Source organism: Miniopterus schreibersii (assembly GCF_964146895.1).
Source record: "Miniopterus schreibersii genome assembly, chromosome: 15".
Lineage (NCBI taxonomy): Eukaryota > Metazoa > Chordata > Mammalia > Chiroptera > Miniopteridae > Miniopterus > Miniopterus schreibersii.
In genome coordinates, this window is record NC_138115.1 from 39,663,572 (window position 1) to 39,683,509 (window position 19,938).

The window sequence follows — 19,938 nt, forward strand, 5'->3', positions numbered from 1 at the left end:
AAGGCTGGTAAACATGCTTTTCCCATAGCCTTATGTTCCCAGGGATGACTGACTGCTCCTTGTAGATCAGAGCCCCCAGCAGAGGCCTGGCCCAGTGAGGAGAGGTTGGACAAGATGTCCCAAGAGCATTGCTGGCTGAGAACTATTCTTGCTATCACCAAGACTTCTGGCTGGAGCTGCCCACCACAGCTGTGGTCAACCCTACAATCCTTCTCCAGCCCAGGCATGTGACAGTGACACCTTTCCTATGAAGGCAGACCTCAGTTTCTTCTGAAAAGGACAGGAGTCAACCCATCCCAGGGCTACCAGCCAGGAAGAACTACCCAAGGCCACACTGGGAAGCTGCATGACAGTTCATCCTTTCCCGCATTGTAAAAAATGATGCAGATTTGAAATGCACTTTGAATCTAAAACACAATCACCTATGGGAACACTTGCAAGGATATGGTTATTCTGTGGCTCCTCTTACAGAGAGAACGCCTCTCATCTTCATCAGTAGGGCGATGGCACATGACTGCTCTCCCTTTCATGGGCTGGGGTTGTCTAAAGACAGTGTGGAGCCTGTGCTCTGGCGCAAAGACACAGCATCCCGAAGACCTAACAAAAATAATGCTCAAGTTGCAACAGCTGCTGGCAGCCCAATGAGGGCTAATGCTGATTGCTTTTCATTCCTTAAAGGAAACGTCGTGGGACATAGTAAGAGGTTATTCATGGTACAAATATGTGTGCTCTTGGTATTTTTCCTAACTATAATCTTCAGGAGAAAAGTTCATGGCCTTTCCAACGTTTTAATATCAAAATAAGTATGAAAAGTTATGTTTCCTCCTCCTCTAAAAAAAGAAAGGAAAAAAATTCCACAATAGATTTTTTTTTCTTTAACTTTTAAAGGAGTGTAAATAAATGAAGAGTTCCAGAAAAGTCACAGAGTTGAGAGTTCTATTCCAAACAAATGGCCTTTTTTTTTTTTTTGCTTTTTTGGGACCGAAGCCTACAGCTATTAATATTTCTGCATGATTCTGGCCTCCACTGTCATAAATGTAAATAGAATTCCTGGTGTCTGAGTCCTCTGGCTTTTCCTCTCTGAGCACTGACCTCTAAAGGAGCAGTTGTCCCTTCCTTGGCTCACCGCCCCTGACCCCCACAGGAACGTGGCACGTCGCAGGGAGGTCTGGCGTTCAAGGGGAATGACGTGCTCTGTAAGACGATCTGTAGCTCTGCTTGCCAAGGGTTGGAGGACTAGGAAACACACCGCTCAGTGCCACTGGAGGAGTGCAGAGAGTAATCGTGACAGACTGTAAAGTCGGTGCCTTCATTTCCCTGCAGCAGCAACTTCGCATGGAGGGGCGGAGTGGCTGGCCCCAGGCTGCACAGGGGTGCAGAGCTGGTGCCTACCTCCCGGGCCAGGGCTCCTGCCATCCTCCCCTCCACCTGGGTCCTACACCAGGGGATGGCTGGAGAGAAAGTGACTCTTATGGGAAGAGGAGTGTCCAGCACAGGGGCCAGGGGATCCTCTGAGGCAGCTCTGGAAAACTCATCTGTCTGCAAAGATAGTGTTTCCCCAGAGGATTATGTCCCAATATAGCAGCCACACGGCAGCGGATTCATAGCAGGCAAATATTTGTCCCCTCTGTGACTGAACCTTTGCCATGGCGTTCACAGGACTATTAATACATGGCAGCGTGATCGGCTCCAGCTGCCATGGCACTTTCAGCATCGGATGCCACTTTCTGCCATCAATATAAAAATCGAAGGATGCTGGTATCCCCAGAGACACCGTGTTTGGACAGAGAAAGGGTGGTTGGGGTTTCACCGTCTTACACAGTGGAGGAAACCAGTATGTGATGTGAGCGCTCTGTGGGAAAGTCAGCCGCGAAGCTGTGGTCCTGAATACTGAGTAAAGCTGCAAGTACCAAGATAAACGAGAGGGTCAGGTGGTCCAGGGTTACCTGAATCCAGGGCTGATGCAGATGCCCAAGGTTACAGCCTAGACCCCCATTCTTAACATGCTTCCCTGACTCTCACTCAGGATAAGCCGCAACTTCACGGCAGGGGGTTATTCAGATTTCCCTTTTCATGCGATCGTACTGTTTGCATTAACACAAACCGCAACAACGAAACTGCAACTTTTGACTCAATATTTTAAAGTGGAGGAATTCAAGCCTGTTTCAAAATAAATATCACCTCAAATTTATAAGACAGGGCCCTATTTTTTGGATAGTTGAAAAAGTAAAAGTAACATCAAAATAGAAATTAATTATAAATGAATATTCAAGGAATCTTTACTGACTTGTCCCACTCTTCTTAATGGGTCTTTGTTCTTTCTCTGTCTACCTCTAAACTTAGCCCAGCACAGGCACCCAATCAGAAGTCCATCCAGTGAAGCCTGCTGGTCCCCAAACTCACAGAGATACTGAGCAGAAAGGACTGTCTTCTAGGTGTTTCCTCCAGATAGTTGAGGAATGTTTCAGAGGCAGAACGCTTCCCAATATGTACTTGTCATCTACTAGGAGTTAGGAGCTATGTACCCCCAAGGACACAGCCCAGGGCAAAGCACACACTGTGCTCTGGAGCTTCTAAAGAACACAGAGATAAAAATGTGCAGCAGGTGGTGACCAGTAAAGAGCCACCAAGGTTCGGGCTGTAGGGAGCTCGGGGGTGCTATTTCAGGACAGTCAGAGAAGGGGTCTCTGATAAGATTAGCATCTGAGTGAACTGAGGAGAGAGTCTAGGTTAGAACAGCAGAAGAGCTGCGTATGTAGTCCTGGGGCAGGGCTGCGGTGGCTTGTGCCAAGAACGGCAGGAAAGCCCACGGGGCAGGGGCAGGGTGAGCAAAGACAGAGTTACAGGAGGTGAAGTGAGAGAGAGCAGGGGCCACAGCTGCCAGGCTTTGTAGAAGACAAATAGGGACTTTGGGCTTTTAATTCTGGGAAGTCACTGAAGGCTTTAAATGGAGGCCTGCCATGATCTGACAACAGATATGTGCTGAGAACAGTATAGGGAGCCAAGGATCAAAGCAGGGAGCCCAGTTAGCCTCCTGCAATGGGCCCGGCAAGAGATGAGGGCAGCTGGGACTCGGTTAATAGGTGGGGAAGACTAAAGCTGAGGGGAGGGCAAGTGGAGTGAGCCAAATGAGAAGTCCTGGGGGCATGTTAACTTTGAGAGGCCCAAGGAAGAAGCCCACCAATCAATACGTGAATTGTCAGCGAGAGAGAGACGTATTTACAAGGCACAGTGTCTCGGAGGAAAGCTGATGGAGTAATTCAGGGACAGGTGGACTTTCCTTAGTGGGACTGTTTGGGAACTGGTTGATTTTAGCCATGGGTTTCCGGAATGTGTCTGTCACTTAGTGCCGGGCTCTCAGAAGCTCCTGCACTAATAGGAAACTGTCATTTATGGATTTGGCCAAGTTAAAACTGATTCTGGTGGTTACATGTGGCCAAAGGACAAGAAGTCCTTTCCTGGGAAGGCGGGAACATCTTCATTTCATGTCTGTGAATAGGTTTTGCAAGAAGCAGTAGTAAATAGCAAAAAAGAGAGAAGATGATTGCTGAAGTGATCATCTTTCTGTGGTGCAAAACTGAAAACATATTTTAAATAGACTTTGATTAATAAAAAGAATCAGGTAATCAGAGAGGCAAAGGAGAGAATGCCATTCAAGACTTGCGTCAGAACCTTGGACTTGTCCCTAACCCCTCGGCTCCTTTATCTTTCAAAGGAGGCTGGACTGGATTTTTACTTCAGGATCCATCCACCTCTGCAACTGGATATCAGTTTTTGTGTACATATACACAAGTGTGTGCCTGTGTGTGTGCGTGCACACGATCACATTTTAAGTTTGGGATAAACTCTAAATAACATTTCAGGAGAAATAAAAATGTAAGAACTAGATGTGTCTTCCAAGTTAAGTGATGGGGAGAAGAGGAAAGATTATTCTTGCTTGAGGGTTACATGAAATCCTAGGTTATTATAGTTTGTTTTCTTCCCTTCTACACATAAGGTTGTGAAACTTGGAGCAAAAAAGAAACAAAAGGACAAGATTATAAAGGATATTCAGCCAAATATTCAACTCTTTAAAAAAATTCTACTCTGGATAAAAGCAGAATACAATTTTGTATGTGTATAATAATCTCTTATGTAAGTAAAGAAAAAAAACTTAGAATTTCCTAAAAGATTAGAAGAAAATACAGCAAGAGCTAATGTCAGTTTCTGAGAGTGGTATAAAGGGTAAATTTTCAGTTTTTATAATTTTCTGTATTTTTTAAATTTTTTTACGGTGATCAAAGCAATTTAGTGCAAAGAAATTCCACTTTATGAAGACTCTCAGGCCCATGCTCTGTGGTAAAGCCAGTGTCAACGGCTCGAGTTGGGGATAAAAGACCCAAACCCTGCTCTTCAGAAGCACAGTGTATAGTGGGGGGCGGCCCAGGGCCATGGGGGGGCAGTTGAGGGGCCAGAACACCCGGAAATGGAAAGACGTGGGCCGCATTCTTCAGGTGAGGACGAGCCTGGGCCAAGGCTCAGAAGTGAGAGAATAACTTTCCAAAAACAATGGCTGGTTCGCTCTGAGCTTGGTGAGCCCAGAGGATGCAATAGGAAGGGACAGAGATGAGGCCAAGAAGGGTCGAGATCTCAAGACTCCAGCAAGCAGCTAAGGAACCGGAGCTTTACCCTGGCCATTAGGTTTTTTAAGTGCCCAAAGACCCAATCCTGAGACTTTGGGGGACCTTAATGAACCTTTATTTCTGCCCAACTTATGGGGCTGATTTGGAAACCTCTCTAGGGAGGTTTGAACGATCTGACAGACTTTACCAAGGTGACCAGGGTCCTCTTTTCCTACGAAGCCTTCAAAGGCCCGTATTGGCCTCTCTACTACCTGATGGAATAAAATCACAGAAAAAGCATCTCTCCATGAACATAACATATTTTAAGACTTTAATCAAGACACTGGAAGAGAATGCCACTGATCCTAACTTCTAGTCCTCTCCTCTCACCTCCCTGTGAAGGCGTCTGGAGAGCCAATGCTGAGGATCAGATAAAGTTCGAAAAAAGAGTCACTTGCAGCAGACATATGCCCTAGAGTGGACACGGACAGCAAAGGTCTGATTAGTAAACACATAACTACATAGGTCCTCTTGGTGAGAGGCTTCTGTGAAATTCCCAGAACACTCTAATAGCGTTTCTCACAAGATTGTGATTTATGGGTCAGATGTTTTCCCCTAGTTCAAGAAGTTTTTGAGCTCTTGTATAGAATGTAAATATAATCTTCCCAATCTAGACTTCCTACAAACTCATTTCCAAAATATTTCAAATGTGCAGCAGGTATTTCAGGAAATGTGATATAAAATAATTATACCAATTTGTTCTTATCAGAAAAGCGACTGCATTTTTGGACAGGAAAAGTCATGCTAAGTGGATCAGTTGGTTCTCTTTTAACTGAAATTAGAGAACCTGGGGTGTGTTCACCTCTACAAAAGTTGCAGGTGGGAGAAGAGAGGATATCCTGGCAACTCTAGAATAATTGTATCAGGAAGAGGCCAATTAAATGAACCGTCATAAAATAACACCAAGTTTCACATTAAATAGCAGAGGCAAGATTCCATTTAAATATTGTAATTGTAACTCTAATCTAACAACTAGAAAAAAAGCAAGAATAGGTTTTGCTGGCATGTTTTGGCATGTTTCTCTGGCAAAACTATATAACGTGATCCAAAATCCTTGAATTCACTTCTGACTTTTGCAGCATAAAGAGGTTCATTTTTGCAAATACGTTAGAAAGATTCATCGATTTTTCCTAATGGCATCTCCTGATCTTTGTTATTTAAAATATGCTTTTTTGAAGTCCCATTTTGTCATCTTCCTTGTTAAAATACTCTCTTCTTCGATTCAAAGTTACTTTCAGTAACTTCATAAAATTCTACATCTTTAGCCAGATTCACAAGTTCATTTCACAAGTAGGTTACATTACATGTGCCTTGTATTATAGAATCTTCACATTGTCTGGCAATCAGCAAGGAATGAACCAACAGAGAGGGAGCTCAGAGAAACAGATACACAGAAGAGATATTTAAGTAGAGGTCAATTTTATAAGTGTCCGGTTAACTGGGAAATATGTCAATTTTGTGACAACTTTTACTTCTCTACAAAACCTCATAACCTTATCCTGCATACCAAGACCCTTTGTACTTTCTTAGTAATTTCCTCCAGATAAGATAAAAAGGGGTGGGTTTGTTTTCTAACGGCAGACTACTGTAGACAAATGATGTGAGAGCAGAAATAAAAGTTGGAAGATCAAAATTTGCTCCCTTACTCTGCCACACATAGGGATTCATTACCATGTGTAACCAGGAGTAACCTTAGATTCAGAGGCGACACTTTCACTTGCCCTTTGAGATCTACCATGAGGTGTTTACAGCGTTACCTTATCTGACTCTGGATTAACAAGTCCTGTTTCGTTTTAGAGGCTGCCTGACAATGTCATTTCTGTGAACAAGGGAATCACAGGTCAATCTTAGGAAAAGAACCCAGAAAGGAGGTATCCCGAGTGCAGGTTAAGGGGAGACTGCAGTTGGGGAGAGTGGAACAGAAGAGGGACATCATCAACTGGGCATAAATAGGGAGAGGAGTTGAAGGGCTCAAACTCCACGGATGAGACTCAATTTCCAATCAGCCACATTCTCGGGATGAAACTGAATGGCCTAACATCCTGAATATGCCAGTCTTGTCTACAACCAGAAACGGACCAAAGTCTACGCCCCCTCCACCCAGCCGTTGGTGGTCTTCATATACACAGTTTGTATTTACCACATTTTCCCTTATATTGAGGAAGAGATAACTGCGTGGCTGACCAGATAGACTCTGAGTCCCTAGAAAGAAGGGACCACACCTCTTATTCATCTTTGTATTTCCACCCACTCTTCCTTCTCCACCATTTGCTATGTCTCTCTTCCTTGCACATAGTAGGTGCTCAATAATTTGTTTATTGAATGGAACCCAGGTCTTCCAGTCAACATTAAGTCTGATGTTCACAAAGAAAGAGCATAGAAAGCCATACCAGCAAAGGCCCTGAGATGTAATTCTTCTATAAGTCTAAAGTCAGAGGGAAGGGGGGAAAAAGGCAGTCTCACATGGTCTGAGAAACAATAGAGACCTTTAGACCTAAGCCACCTTTACCCAACCCTGCTTTTAGAGAACTGAACACAACAATCTGTCAGCAGCCAAAGGATGCTATAAAAGGATGTTCTTGATATTTAACATTCCTAAATTCCTTCTCATACTATGAAAGCAAAGAGATCTATAATTGTCCTTTCCTGGTCTGAAGATTTCCAGGGACTGCTCATATTGCAAGCCAGTAACACCATCCAATATAAGATGCCTCATTAATCACTAAGCAGCTGGAAAGGTCCTGACAAGAGATCTCTTGACTTCAGAATTGTTAAGATCTTTTTCAACTGTTGGATGCCAACTCTTGCCCAATTATTTTCCATAACAATATCTGCATCTAGTGCCTTCAGTGTAAGAACACAGTGAGGTCTCCACATCTTTAATATAGGAAATCTGCTGCCTTTCCCAAAGTACCAACCTGACAAATAGCCTCCTAAGCATCCCTTAAAGAATTGAGGATAGTTGTCTTCAAAACAAATTAAAGATCTTCATTTTCTAATGCCTATGAAAGGCATAATTATTTTGCTACTAATCATTGTTCTACTCTGTTCAAGCTCAAGAAGAAACAATCCAGGCCAACTTCAGGTCCTTTGCAATGCTCATTAATCTTTCAACAGTCTTCGCATATATTGTCAAGAACTGAGCACTGACCCAATTATATACCTGTGGCAAAGATTCTAGACTCCTTGTGTCATCTGAGTCAGTTTAATAACCCTCTGCTTGAATCAAGTACAAAGGCATGACAGATGCAATCCCATCCTCAACTGCTTTATACTAAACCTAATAATCAAATCATTAGGCCGCCACTTAGGCATGTACTTAGTATCTGATTCATCACGGAGGCCCCATCAGGATGACGTTCTACTTAAAGTCAGCTATTGCACTGGACCACGTCAGAGTTTTATTTCAATCTATGCATTCAATTATTAATTAATATCTCTCCTATTTTCCAGAGTAAGAGTAATTTTTGCTCATCTCACAGGGACAGAATTCAGATATTCCAATCAAGTCTCAAAGTGGTGAGGAAGACGCAAAGTTTTCATAGGCATCCTTTCAGCCAGTGCTTGTGGGCAGCGGGCCTGGGCCTCCTCGGAAGAGTGGAAGACCAGGTTCTACCAGGACAGAGCGTTGGGAGCCTCCTTCATATCTGGCGGTAGCAGAGCCAGGTCTCACTTCCAGCAGACAAGAACGGAGAGAAAACTCAATCCTGACTGCAATCTAGCAGCACTCAGCGGCTCACCAAAAACCCCCGAGACTTTCGAGAGAGAATCTAAGAACTGGCCAACTATCCCTTCTCTACGGTCCCACACTGCCCCTGTGTGAAGACAAAGGCGAGCAAAGGAAAGAACGTTTGATTTGGTCCTAAGAAGAAAGGTCATCCTTGGACTGTTAGTGGACGTCACACACTCGCCCTTTTGCCAAGGTCCAAGCTGGGGCAGCCCATGTAATCAGTCCCTGTACAGGCTACAAAAATGCACTGTAAGGATGTTGCCCTGTGTTACTCAACGTCTCCCTTATAAGGACCCAGGCAATAACCTCCTCCTTAAAATAAAGGAACTTTATTTTAAAATAAGGAAACTTCAAACAAGGAAAACAGTGTAACTTGCATTCCTTATTTTACCTTATTTTTCATAAATTCAGCTAACTTCAGTCCCTAACCAGAGTGGTTTCAATGAGATCATCTGCGATGCCTCTTTATTCATCTCCTTCTAAAGGGCTTCTGCTCTACTGTATCCTTTAAGTATGTTATACTCAGTCCTGTAAGCTGCTTCAAGCCAAATGCTAGAGATCTATAAAATATGCCATTCTTGGGTAAATGTCCATCTTTCCTGGGACACTCTTACCTGCATATGAGTCTATTTTTCACCAAAGCTGTAAAGATCTCCTGAAACAGTTTATGCTGGGGATGTTTGCTGAAATTCCTCTCATTCTTGTAGTTTATACTGAGATGAAACAAACAGAAAAGTATTTCATAACAAAAATTATTTAGGATGCCTCAAAGTTACCAAAGAAAGATCACATGTATTCATGCAAGGGTTAAAGGATTCTTGGATTTTAATATATTGCCAAAGGCAAGTATCAATTGTTAAAATAGGAAATAGAAATTCAGTTATAAAGTTAATATTAAGGATTACAGTCAAGCATATATACTTCATTTTACCACATTAACTAAATTATGCCCTACAAACACGTAACAGCTAAAATTGGTCAGAGGAAGGAAAGGAGTATGGGGAGAGCAAGAGTGATTGGAGCACATTATCTAGACAGCTGAGCAATAGGCAGAGAACTCCCTCCCTTCACTTTCCTACCCGCCAAGACCTCGATGGCTGCTATAGCTGTTACCCCAGTGGCTGTGGACATATTTCCTTATAGGTAGTAGGGATTTATTACACACAGTCTACACCCTTCATTCGTGAGAGTTTTTGTGGTTGCTTATGTTGTGTGAGTGTGCATGTGCGTATGCATGTGTTTAACAAGTCCAGCTTCGGCTTCTTTTTTCTGATATTACAGCCATCAGAGGTTAAAAATATCCCAAATATTATACTTTAGAACTGGGAGAGGATAAGTGCTAATGTACAAAAGGGTCACATTGCTACAGAATATATGATACAACATTTTTGTGCATGATAAAGGAGACTAATTTTAAGATCTGGGCCAAATAAGCTGTAAATACATAAACATACCAACTCAAAGGCAATCTCTGGATGCTTTTACTGCCATCTGTACCATTCTGCCTTTGCAGATACCAACGGGCAGTGTGTCCCTACCCTGGGCAGATGAGGGTTATGACGGTTTCTTAGTGCATGGACACTAGTACACTGAATATGTAACAATGTTTAAAGAATTTAGTGCTCCTCACTACAAGTGTATTTTAAAAATATGAACTCATAACATCACGCAACTTTTGTGAACTATTAAATTCACTGTCATAAAATGATAGGGAAACAAAATCTAGGCCAAATAAACGATCATTCTAGAATATTCATATTGATATTTCGTGCCATTCACTGTTTACATGGCACTTAGTGCCAAAACATCTTCACACTTTGTAAAACTGACAGAACCAGCTCCTGGGAGGGGAGGGGCCTTGGGAATGTGCAGCTTCCAGAAGGTCTGCATGGCGACAGGAGAGACAAACATGGGCTGACACTTCCAGTGCTAAAGGTGAGGTGCAATCCCTTCACCTGAAAACCTGATTGTTTTGACAACCACAGTCTTCAGCCACGCATCTGTTCACAGCCACGGGTTCCTCCTCCTCACTGCTGGTGAGCTATGGGAGGTATGGGCACCCCGAGCGAAGACAAGGCTTGGAACCCGCTCCCGGCTCAACACTGTGCAGCCACTTCCTCATGGACCGAACGCCAAATGCGTGTCAGCAACGTGTCCTGAAGCTCCCGCTCAGTTTCGCCGGCAGCCAGTAAGTCTATAATTTACACACTATTTCTGGGAAGGGTTTAAGCACGCACTAAAATTATTAAGAACCCTCATGGTAAATTTTGAAATGGGTTTTCAATTTTAGCTCCCATGATAAACGTAAGTAAAGCTCTGGGCTCATTAGAATAGGTTGCTAAAGACAAGAGAGATACTGGATTTCTTACCTAAAATTTTCAAGTTCGACAGCTTCTGTGGACTCATGCCACTGACCTCGAGCTCTGTGTCCACCCGCCTTGATAGAGGGCTCAGACTTCGTCATGTTATTCTGGGCACTATCAAAGGTAATGGCTGGAAGCTACAGAAATAGAAGCACAGAGAACTTGAGGGTAACAATTCAGCACAGGATAAAGTAAGTAACAAAATGGGGGGGAGGCAGGGTGAAGGGAATGAGTCTTTTTTCAAACCAATAGTTAACATGACAGCTACGGCCAATGTAGGGGTTTTCCAAGATTTGAACACCTGTGACTTAAACACTTCCTCCTCTCTCTACCTGAGGCCGCTTCATGTTCCTCATAACTTGTAACACCCCCTGTCTTATCTTACAGTTACTTAAGCGTTTTCAGTCTCCCTTGATTAAAGTGTCAGCTGGAAATGAGCAGGAAGTGGTCTGTTTCTGTTCAATGCTGTGTCCCCACCACCTCAAACAGTGCTGGGGCAGAGGTCTGAGCAAGGCCTAGGCATTAGGATATTTTGAAGTTTCTTGATGATTCAAATGTGCAAGCAGAAAAGAGAGTTTCGGGATCCAGCTAGAACACCCTGGTACAGAGTGGAGCCCCAAACTGAAAGTCATCATTCGTTCGTTGATTCATTCATTCATTCATCCGTTCATTCATTCTTCAGCACTTATCAATCATACACACTACTTGTCAGGTGTTAGGGATAAAAAGGTAGAGAAGATCCTATTACTTTTAATTGGTCTGAATATCGTGAAAATATATTATAGAATTCACCATAAGAAAAGTAAAATGTGCTTAAATCAACTACAACCACTTGAGCATGCCCCACTGGCTATATGAACCAGTAATTATTTACATACTACATTCTCAAGTTATCAGCATTCAAATGGCTTCATTTACCAATATTTACCTACAATGGAGACAACCTTGAGAACTGGTTCTTGTACCACAGTAAAGCTGAGCATAGTGCAAACAAATAGCCTATTCTTTCCAAAGTACAAACAAGGGATGTTCTATAATTAGCTAAATTACTACATATTTAAGTAGAGCATAATATAACAGATTAAAGGATTCAATTTTCAGTAAATCATTCCATTCTACACATTATAATTATCAAATAAAGCTACAATATGTTGTATTCGTCTCATTCCATCAAAGTATTTGATAGAAATCTGCATAAGGACATCATTTCCTTATCCAAACAGAATATCTGAATTCTAGTAAGGCAGTCAGCTTACAGAGCAATGCATAATAAGAATATTGTTAAACAGGTAGCAAAAGAAAACCCCACAAAAAGCAAAAAACCCAAAATCCTTCATCATATGCTAGCCACAACTGAGTTCTCTCAAAATATTAATAATAAATCTTTCATCCTGTAAACGAGGATGTTGTCTTCTGGAGGTTGTGGATTCGCCCCACTGAGGTAAGTACCATTTCATAGGTGAGAAAACTGGCCCAGCGGGGCTAAGTGACTTGCCTCAGGGTCACAGCTAGCAAGGGACGAGCTGAGATTCAAATCCAGACAATCTCCCTCCCTCTCCAACATGCTCAGTCCTCCAACATCTATTTATGTATCTCCAGTGATGAGAAACACACTCTTACACCAGCCCATTTGCTTTTCAGAGGTTTCCTTCTGAATGAGATGAAAATGCCCCCCTGTGTTCCATCCCTGTCTTCCAGTCCAGCACCATCACCTTCCACAGTATCTGAAGGATGAAAGTGTTCCTTTAAACATGTCAGGTGACTCCTTCTGGATGGAAGGCCTCCCCAGACTCCATGCTGTGAGGACAGACAGCCCTGTGGAGAGGCCTCCCCAGCAAAGAGCACCAAGTGTCCACCTCAGGGAGTGAGCCACCTTGGAAGTGGACCCTCCAGCCTCAGGTGACGTTGGCAGGACCACAGCCTCACTGACACCTGACTGCAACCCCATCGGAAACCTGAGCCAGGACCATCCAGGAAGCTGCTTTCAATTCATGCCCCACAGACGGGTGAGGGACAATAACGACCATTGTTGCTTTAAACCACTAAGTTTGGGAATGATTTGCTATGCAGTATTTGATGACAAATCCACCAAAGAATAAAATATGAACCCACAAGGCCATACAATATAGATAAACAAGTGGAAAAATTTTTTTTAAAACACACCCCAAGTTCTGGCTACATGAAACTGGCCACCCATCCCGGAAAGCACCGTAGTGTTTGACCACTCCATGCCCGGGCGGGCACTGCAGGCTGAAGCTCTAGATCACCTTTCGGGGCTCAGCCCAAACACCTCCCGGTGAGCACCTGCCAAGCCTTCCTGGCTGAGCTGTTCACGCCCTCCCTGGTGGCACCACTGTGCTGACCTCTCTTAGAGCACTCATCACGGTTTACTGCAATGACTCGATGCACATCAGCCTCTCCTCCTCGAACCTGGCCACCCCGAAGGCAGCACCATCACATCTGTCTAGCTTCGTGTTCTTAGCACCTCTCACAGAGCCTGGCACATAGAAGGTGTTCAAACGGGAAGCTGCTGGATGAATGCTTGCTTTGTCCACAGTCTCTTGCTAACCTGATTCACCTGGTGCATTACCTCTGGCCAAGTTCATCCATCAGCATGTTTGCTGCAGGCACATTGTTTGCAGGTTGATGTGTGAGACACTGGGTATAAGCAAGCAGGACAGCCATGGGCTCTGCCCTCAAGGAGTCTGCAGACCCATGAAGGGGAGGGGTTATACTAGCATAAAGACATGCTGCAAAATTAGTGAACAAGGCTTTGTTGTGGTGGAAAGTAAAGATAGTAAGGTGGGCCATGGACCAGGACGCTAGGAGTAATCCAGAGTGTTCTAGGCAGATTTTACACAGGCTGGCAGGCAGAGAAAATCTACGGTGCTTTAGAAACTGAAAGGTCCCTGAGCAGCTTGAATGGTCCCTGAGCAGCTTGAGTGGAAATGAAAGAGACTGAAGAAGAAAGCCAAGGACCTTCCTAAAATTCTGATCATGTCACTTCTGCTTGGCAAGTTCAGCATTCCCTGTTGCTCACGGGCCCAGGTACAGCATTTGTGGATGGGCCTCCACACACTACGGTTTCCCCTAGCTTCACTGCTCTCTGCTTCCGATAGAAACGTCTAGTCACCGTTTGGCTTCAGTGCTTGCCATCTGCTTCCCTCCAGATAGCTCATCATTTTATTCACTCCACCCACAATCCTTCCCCATCAACTCTGCTGACGAAAACCCAGCCCAGTTTTCAAGAACCACCTCCTTCCCACGACTCACACTCGAAGTTGGCTGCTTCATCCCCCTTAAAATCCGTGTACCCGCTGTCCGTGCCACTCGTCCAGGGTTCTTGTCCTCCTCGTCACGTACCCGGAATGACTTTCCTACGCCTGCTGTCAGGCCACAAGAACTGTGCCCCATGCTTTTTCTTTCCACAGCATCTACCAAAACCTCTTTTATTTCAAAGGCATTTAATGGACCTGTAGTTAATTTTTTCTTCTATTTTTTCTATTGCAAACCGATTTCTCAGCTCTCTATGGCTTTAAATGGAGGGGGGAACCGAAATTCCAGCTCTAGGCAGATTACTTCAAGATCCGTGAAAACCTCTGGTGAAATCTCCAACCAACTCTGTAATTTCCCTTTGTGGCAACAACCGTGGAGCAGTTCTTTTCCTTGAATTACTTGGTTTGCCTGGGTTATGATTATGATGAAGGCTGGGGTCCGCACCTGCCTCTGTGTCTGCCCCCCTTCTGTCACCCTGTGGGATGGCCTACAGAACAGCAGCGCTAATGTGCTGGAGAGCAGCGGGACAGAGCGCAAGCAGAAGCCCGGAGCCCAGGGCGCAGCGAGGGAGGCGGTGGGGCTCGTTAGCTTCGGACGAAGGACATTCAGCTCTTGCGATTCTCTGCCCACCCACAAGCTAGATTTCCTCTGGCACCGGTTCAGTGGCCATCTTGGCCCGTTTACAGAAAACAGGCCAGAACTTGCTAGGACAGAAATTCGGGTGAGTGGGCCTTAATCTCAAGTTTCCATTTCCAAACTGACTGCTGAAAGTCGCAGAGCCAGTGGCCGACTTACATATCTCGGTGGCATTTCGGCAGAACTCTGACTCTGCTTCGCCCCAGCCCTTGTTTTCCTTTCTTCTGTGGCCCTGGTTTTAATTAATGATAACCTGCCATACTTTATAAGCCTCCTTACTCTCTTTCTGGAACAAGTAAGATATAAATAAATTCTTGATTTATACTCTCCAGTATCTCTCTTCTATAAATGCCTCCACATTATTTTATGGGGAGGAGAAGAGGGTGTTCAGAATAAGATTTATTATTTTAACATTACAAATGAACAAAAGTTTTATAAACAGAATTAAGAATGAATTTTGTGAACCTCAGGACCTTCACATAGTTGAACACAGTTATGTCATTTTTTTTTCTTAGAACCATCTGCTTTCTGAGTAATTCAAACATTACAAATACACATCTTCATATGTGAAATAGTCCACAAAAAGATATACCACGTGAACTTGTCGTACAACAGACTGCAAATTCTAAAACTGGTTACGGGGGGAGGGAAAGTACTAAACTCACTTTAGTTAAGCCAGGCAGGTGTTGAAAGGGGACACAATAGATCTCGTGGGCATGAGCTTCAAAGCTGTAAAACTACTGCCAAAACCATCACTGGTGATTCTTTTACCCTGGCAGAGGGTTATTATACATACTTGTGTGGTAACCCAAGTCTTAAGGCACAGTTCGATTTGGCAAAAACTGACCAAGAATTCACGGAATAGAGGATACAGTGAAGCAGAGGCAAAGTTGTTGGCACTGGGAAATCTATCCCCTTGCCAGGAAATTAGACGTGTAGACAAGTGTTTCCAAAACAAGGGAGAAAATAATGCTACGAGAGTGAGAGGGACTCACTTCTAGAGCAGAAGATAAAGGAAAGCTTTTTCAGCAGGTGGCGTCATTAGAGTTGAGTCTTGGAAATAGGTGAGATTTTATACAAAAGAAATTTGGGAGAAAGGAATAGCAAATGAAAAGCAGAAGTCTGATAGTATGGTAACAACTTACAGTGAGAAAGAGTGAGAACTGCAACCAAAACTGCATGCTGAGTCACCCTGCTCACCTTCCCAGGAAAGAACGGACTGGATTTGGGCAGCCATTCATGAAGGTTTGTGAGCAGTGAGCCAGAAGGATGTTAGGCAGTCGAGATAGACAAAGGGTAAGACCGACGCTGAAACAGGTGAATGAGAAGAAGGGAGCTCCTGGGGGGGTAGTATCAATAACAGAGAACAAGGAACTGAAAGGAGGAAAAATACTTTAAGGCCATGTTTACTCCAAATCAATGTTTATTCAACTTGTTTTTGAACTGTACATAATTCAATTTCCCAAGTCATTTAAAAGGTATCTCGGTGGTTAGAGGCACACATTGCAGAGATGAAGTGTTTGGGTTCAGATCTGTATTCTACCCTTAGCTGTCTGTATGAGCTTGGGAAAGTCACTTAACCTCTCTGTGCCTCTGGCTCCTAATCTGTGAAAGTGGGAGCTCTGGTTATTAAGCAGGGTAAAGCAGGAAAAACACCAGGTACATGATAAGTGTTCCCTAAAATGAACTATCATTATTTGGCCTTTATATGCCATTAAATCATTAGAAAGTCACTCGCCACTATAAATAAGTAGATAAAAATGCTGGCGTTCTCTGGAAAGTTTGGCTGATATAACAAAGATCATCGATGTTGAGTTACCATAACATGAGCTCTTAAACAAATGAAACAAGAGTAGCATAGCAGACTTCAGAGGCATGCCACCAGGGGTCAAGTCCCATCTGTGCCACTGACTAGTTAAAGGTGCTAAATAAGTGTCTTCTATTATTATTATTAGCATTGCTGTGTTGTTTCCCAAACCTCCAGAGGAGGCCTTTAATCTCATGACTCTCCAAAGTCTTTCAGAAGTAAAACCCAAAAGAAATGTTTAGAGATAAATTTTTTTCTGCCTAATAAAAACATAAAAATGCTATTATAAAAATAGCCCAAACTCACTCCTTTCCCCTCTTTTCAGTAAGAGACATTTGAAGCAAGCCTCAAGAGTGGTCCTAGAGCAAGAGGGCAGCACAGGGCGGGTGGAGGGGAAAAGAAGGGAAATGTGGTGAAAATGCTTTGAAAAAATCAATTGCCCAAAACTCTGAAGACTTGAACATCGGGCATTCAATAGAAGGCATGCTGTTTCTAGACTTTAGAGCTTTGGTAATGAGGACACGTGGCGACAAGCACAGAATAAAGCAGGAAATCTACTTGAACCAGGTATGAGAGAAACAGCTGGGCAAAGAAAGACAAAACATGTGAAAGAACAAAGAGAAATAGACATATCATTCATAAAGATGTTAAATGGATCCCTTTGGAAACATGTGATTTCCTTTTTATTGACTTATGCACCTTCTTTGAAAACACTACCTGTTGTTTGCTTGACTGAACGTTCAAAAGGCACCGAAGTCTTTTAAGATCTGAATAGTCCCTAGGAGAAAGAATAGCACAGTGTCAACCAACAGAAGGCTTCGGGTGAGCAGTCATGTTACCCACTGATGGCCTTGCCACCGGAAGGCCTGCTTTTATGGGCTGAAACATATACACGCAAACATTTCCTTTAGAACTCTATAAATGATCAGACATTTCAGTAAACACCGTAACCCAGAGTAGCAGTTGTCAAAGGTCTACCTATTTCTCAAAAAGCTATTAAATCTGGTTGCTGGCCACTGCCTGAGTTAATAATTAGCAGACTCAATAGGGGGTTACCTGGTGGTGATTCCTTGCTGTTTTTTATCGGTTGATTTTTCTGTGGTCTTCACCGTTCTGTCTTGATCAGGCATTGTAAGATGTCAGTGCCTCAGGATTAACATTGCATTCCTTTCAAGGTAAAGCAGAGGGGAAAACTTTAGTTCAGTTGTGTGCTCCAAAATATTCTCAGTTAATACAGCCAAAAGTCACGACATTTACTTAAATATGCAAAAACTAACATTTATTTCTAATACAATAATAAAAATGTTAATATGCGTACCATTTACTATTTCATTCAAAGGTACATTTAGAGCATGGCTTATAATTATAGCACCAGAGCCTATATTTTCTAAGTCATCCTTGATTTCAAATATTGTGACTCATTGTCCCAGCAAGTATTGTTCTGTACGTCATGAAAATGCTCTCATTGGGGTTTCCAAAATATATATCTATAAACAAATACCTAATCCTAACTGATGCTATTATGCCTTCTTACTTGTCTTTCTTGACAAGAATCCTTAAGCATAAGCTGCTAGTTAAGGGGTTCCTCCTTCATGCCCAGAAGAGTCCCAGAGAAAGTCTCATCCACTTGTAAATAAGCATTACAGTGTCCAGAGAAACACATAAAATGTCACTGGATTTCCAGAATTCCTAAAGTGTTTGAGCTGCCACCTGAATCCCCACGTGGATCAATTCCAGTCATAAGCTCTTCTGCAACAGCTGGGTCAGTCTTGCACAACCCCTGAACTCACCCAATCATCCTGTTAAAAACCAGACAACAGGCCCAAAATGGAGTCACTTATGCTAAGCGCCACGTCACTGAACCAAGACTTAATTACAGCTTCAGCTCTCCCAGAAATGGAAACTTAAGCCAGCAAGTAGTCGGGTGATCTTCCTGACAACACCCTACCATGCCTTTGCGGCAAAGCAACCTCACAATAACCGACTTGCTTTTTGCCTGGTACAACTTCCTTGCTCCTGCTCCCTCCTGCTTGTTAAAGTCTTTCTTCTCTTACAGCAACTCGGAGCTGCCCAATTTATAAACTGCTGAATAAAGGCAATAAAATCTTTAAAATTTACTCAGTTGAACTTTGTTTTTTAACAAGTGGGATAGTGAGCTTCAGAATACAACCCAGTGAGCATTTCAGTCTTCTGAATTAAGCTTGGGAGTCATCATCACTTTTCCAAAAATAAATTTTAGGACTACTTTCCACCCCCACTCAAAATATGAGTTCACAAATAGACAGAGCAATTTGTTTGCTTTTTTCCCCTTAATAAACAATTTATTCAATTGTTTTAGTTTCCAGAATAGAAACAAAAAGAAAGTTGAGGATACCCATACTTTCAACTATATAGCAAATACAATATTAAATATACCATTGGTTTAATTTGATTGGATGTAAAACTTTCCACTGTGCTTCAGTGCCATAGCTTGACTTCACAGTGTGTTTATCGGGCATGAAGGAGCAGGCATTATGGTCTCATAATTGCATGCCTTGATGTATTATGAAATCGATGGTCAAGGTCCAAGTGTTTCAGAGGTATTTAGAGGCAAAAGGAATTGCCAGTGGGTGTTTCACTGCAACAGAATCTAGTAAAATTTAATTTTGTGAAGTGTACAAAGACAGTTTAAGGAATTAAAAATGATTTTTCCAAGACAGTTGTCATGTCTGTGACAAAGAGTTGAGCTGAAATTAAGAGTTGGGGGCCAAGACAATCATCACAGGTGCACACCAAGAAAAACACATCATTGATATTTTAGGATTGTGCCTACTAGAACATAACACTAAGGACTCATTCACTCAGCAGGTATTTGTTTTCTATGTACAGCCTCAGACAGGAAACTGCTAAAGGTAAACGAGGCTATCACAATGTTGCGATTCTACCACAGGCAGAGAAAACCCACTTAGGAGCTTTAAAAAATGTTTTGTATGGTATTCAGGTAGAGAATCTGAATCCGAAAAGAAAGGAAAGAAGGAAGGGAGGAAGGGAGGTTGGGAGGGAGGGAGATCTGTAAATTATTCTTTAAAAGCAAAAGATCCAAGTGCTTTTTATAGACAGATATTAAAATACCCCCAAAATTTTCTAAAATAAAAGGAAATCCAGTCAAAATAAATAGAATCTAATTTTACTTTTCCCTCAAAGACAGAGGGAAAATTCCACATAGACACACTGGCCCTTTGGCTTCGAAATCCTGCTCAGACCCTGGCTGCAGACTGTTTTACAAGGAGGAAATGAAAGCTACCAAGATTAGCACATGAAAATGTGTGGAAAAGCTCACAGGCCTCTTCTGCTAGAATTCACATCCACAGCAGTCAAACCCTGCTAAACACCCTGCCTTATTCCCTTGTTTAATCACTGTAATTTTATTGACCCGGTGTGTGAAGAGGAAATAATCACCTAATAGTTTTATCAGTTTAAGATTAG

General features: G+C 42.8%; 1 protein-coding gene across 3 annotated transcripts in view; it reads right to left on the reverse strand.

The window, feature by feature from the left end:
• The window catches only part of NEK10 (NIMA related kinase 10), a 131,251-nt gene that overhangs the window by 99,002 nt on the left and 12,311 nt on the right, over positions 1-19,938 (reverse strand). For all 3 annotated transcript variants that reach the window (XM_081159256.1, XM_081159257.1, XM_081159255.1), the window contains exons 2-5: positions 17,530-17,640; positions 17,191-17,251; positions 10,761-10,891; positions 9,006-9,104 (exon numbers count right to left, since the gene is read on the reverse strand). In XM_081159256.1, coding sequence (XP_081015382.1) covers positions 9,006-9,104; positions 10,761-10,891; positions 17,191-17,251; positions 17,530-17,603 — 365 coding nt within the window. In that variant the 5' untranslated portion in view covers positions 17,604-17,640. The remainder of the gene's footprint in view (positions 1-9,005; positions 9,105-10,760; positions 10,892-17,190; positions 17,252-17,529; positions 17,641-19,938) is intronic.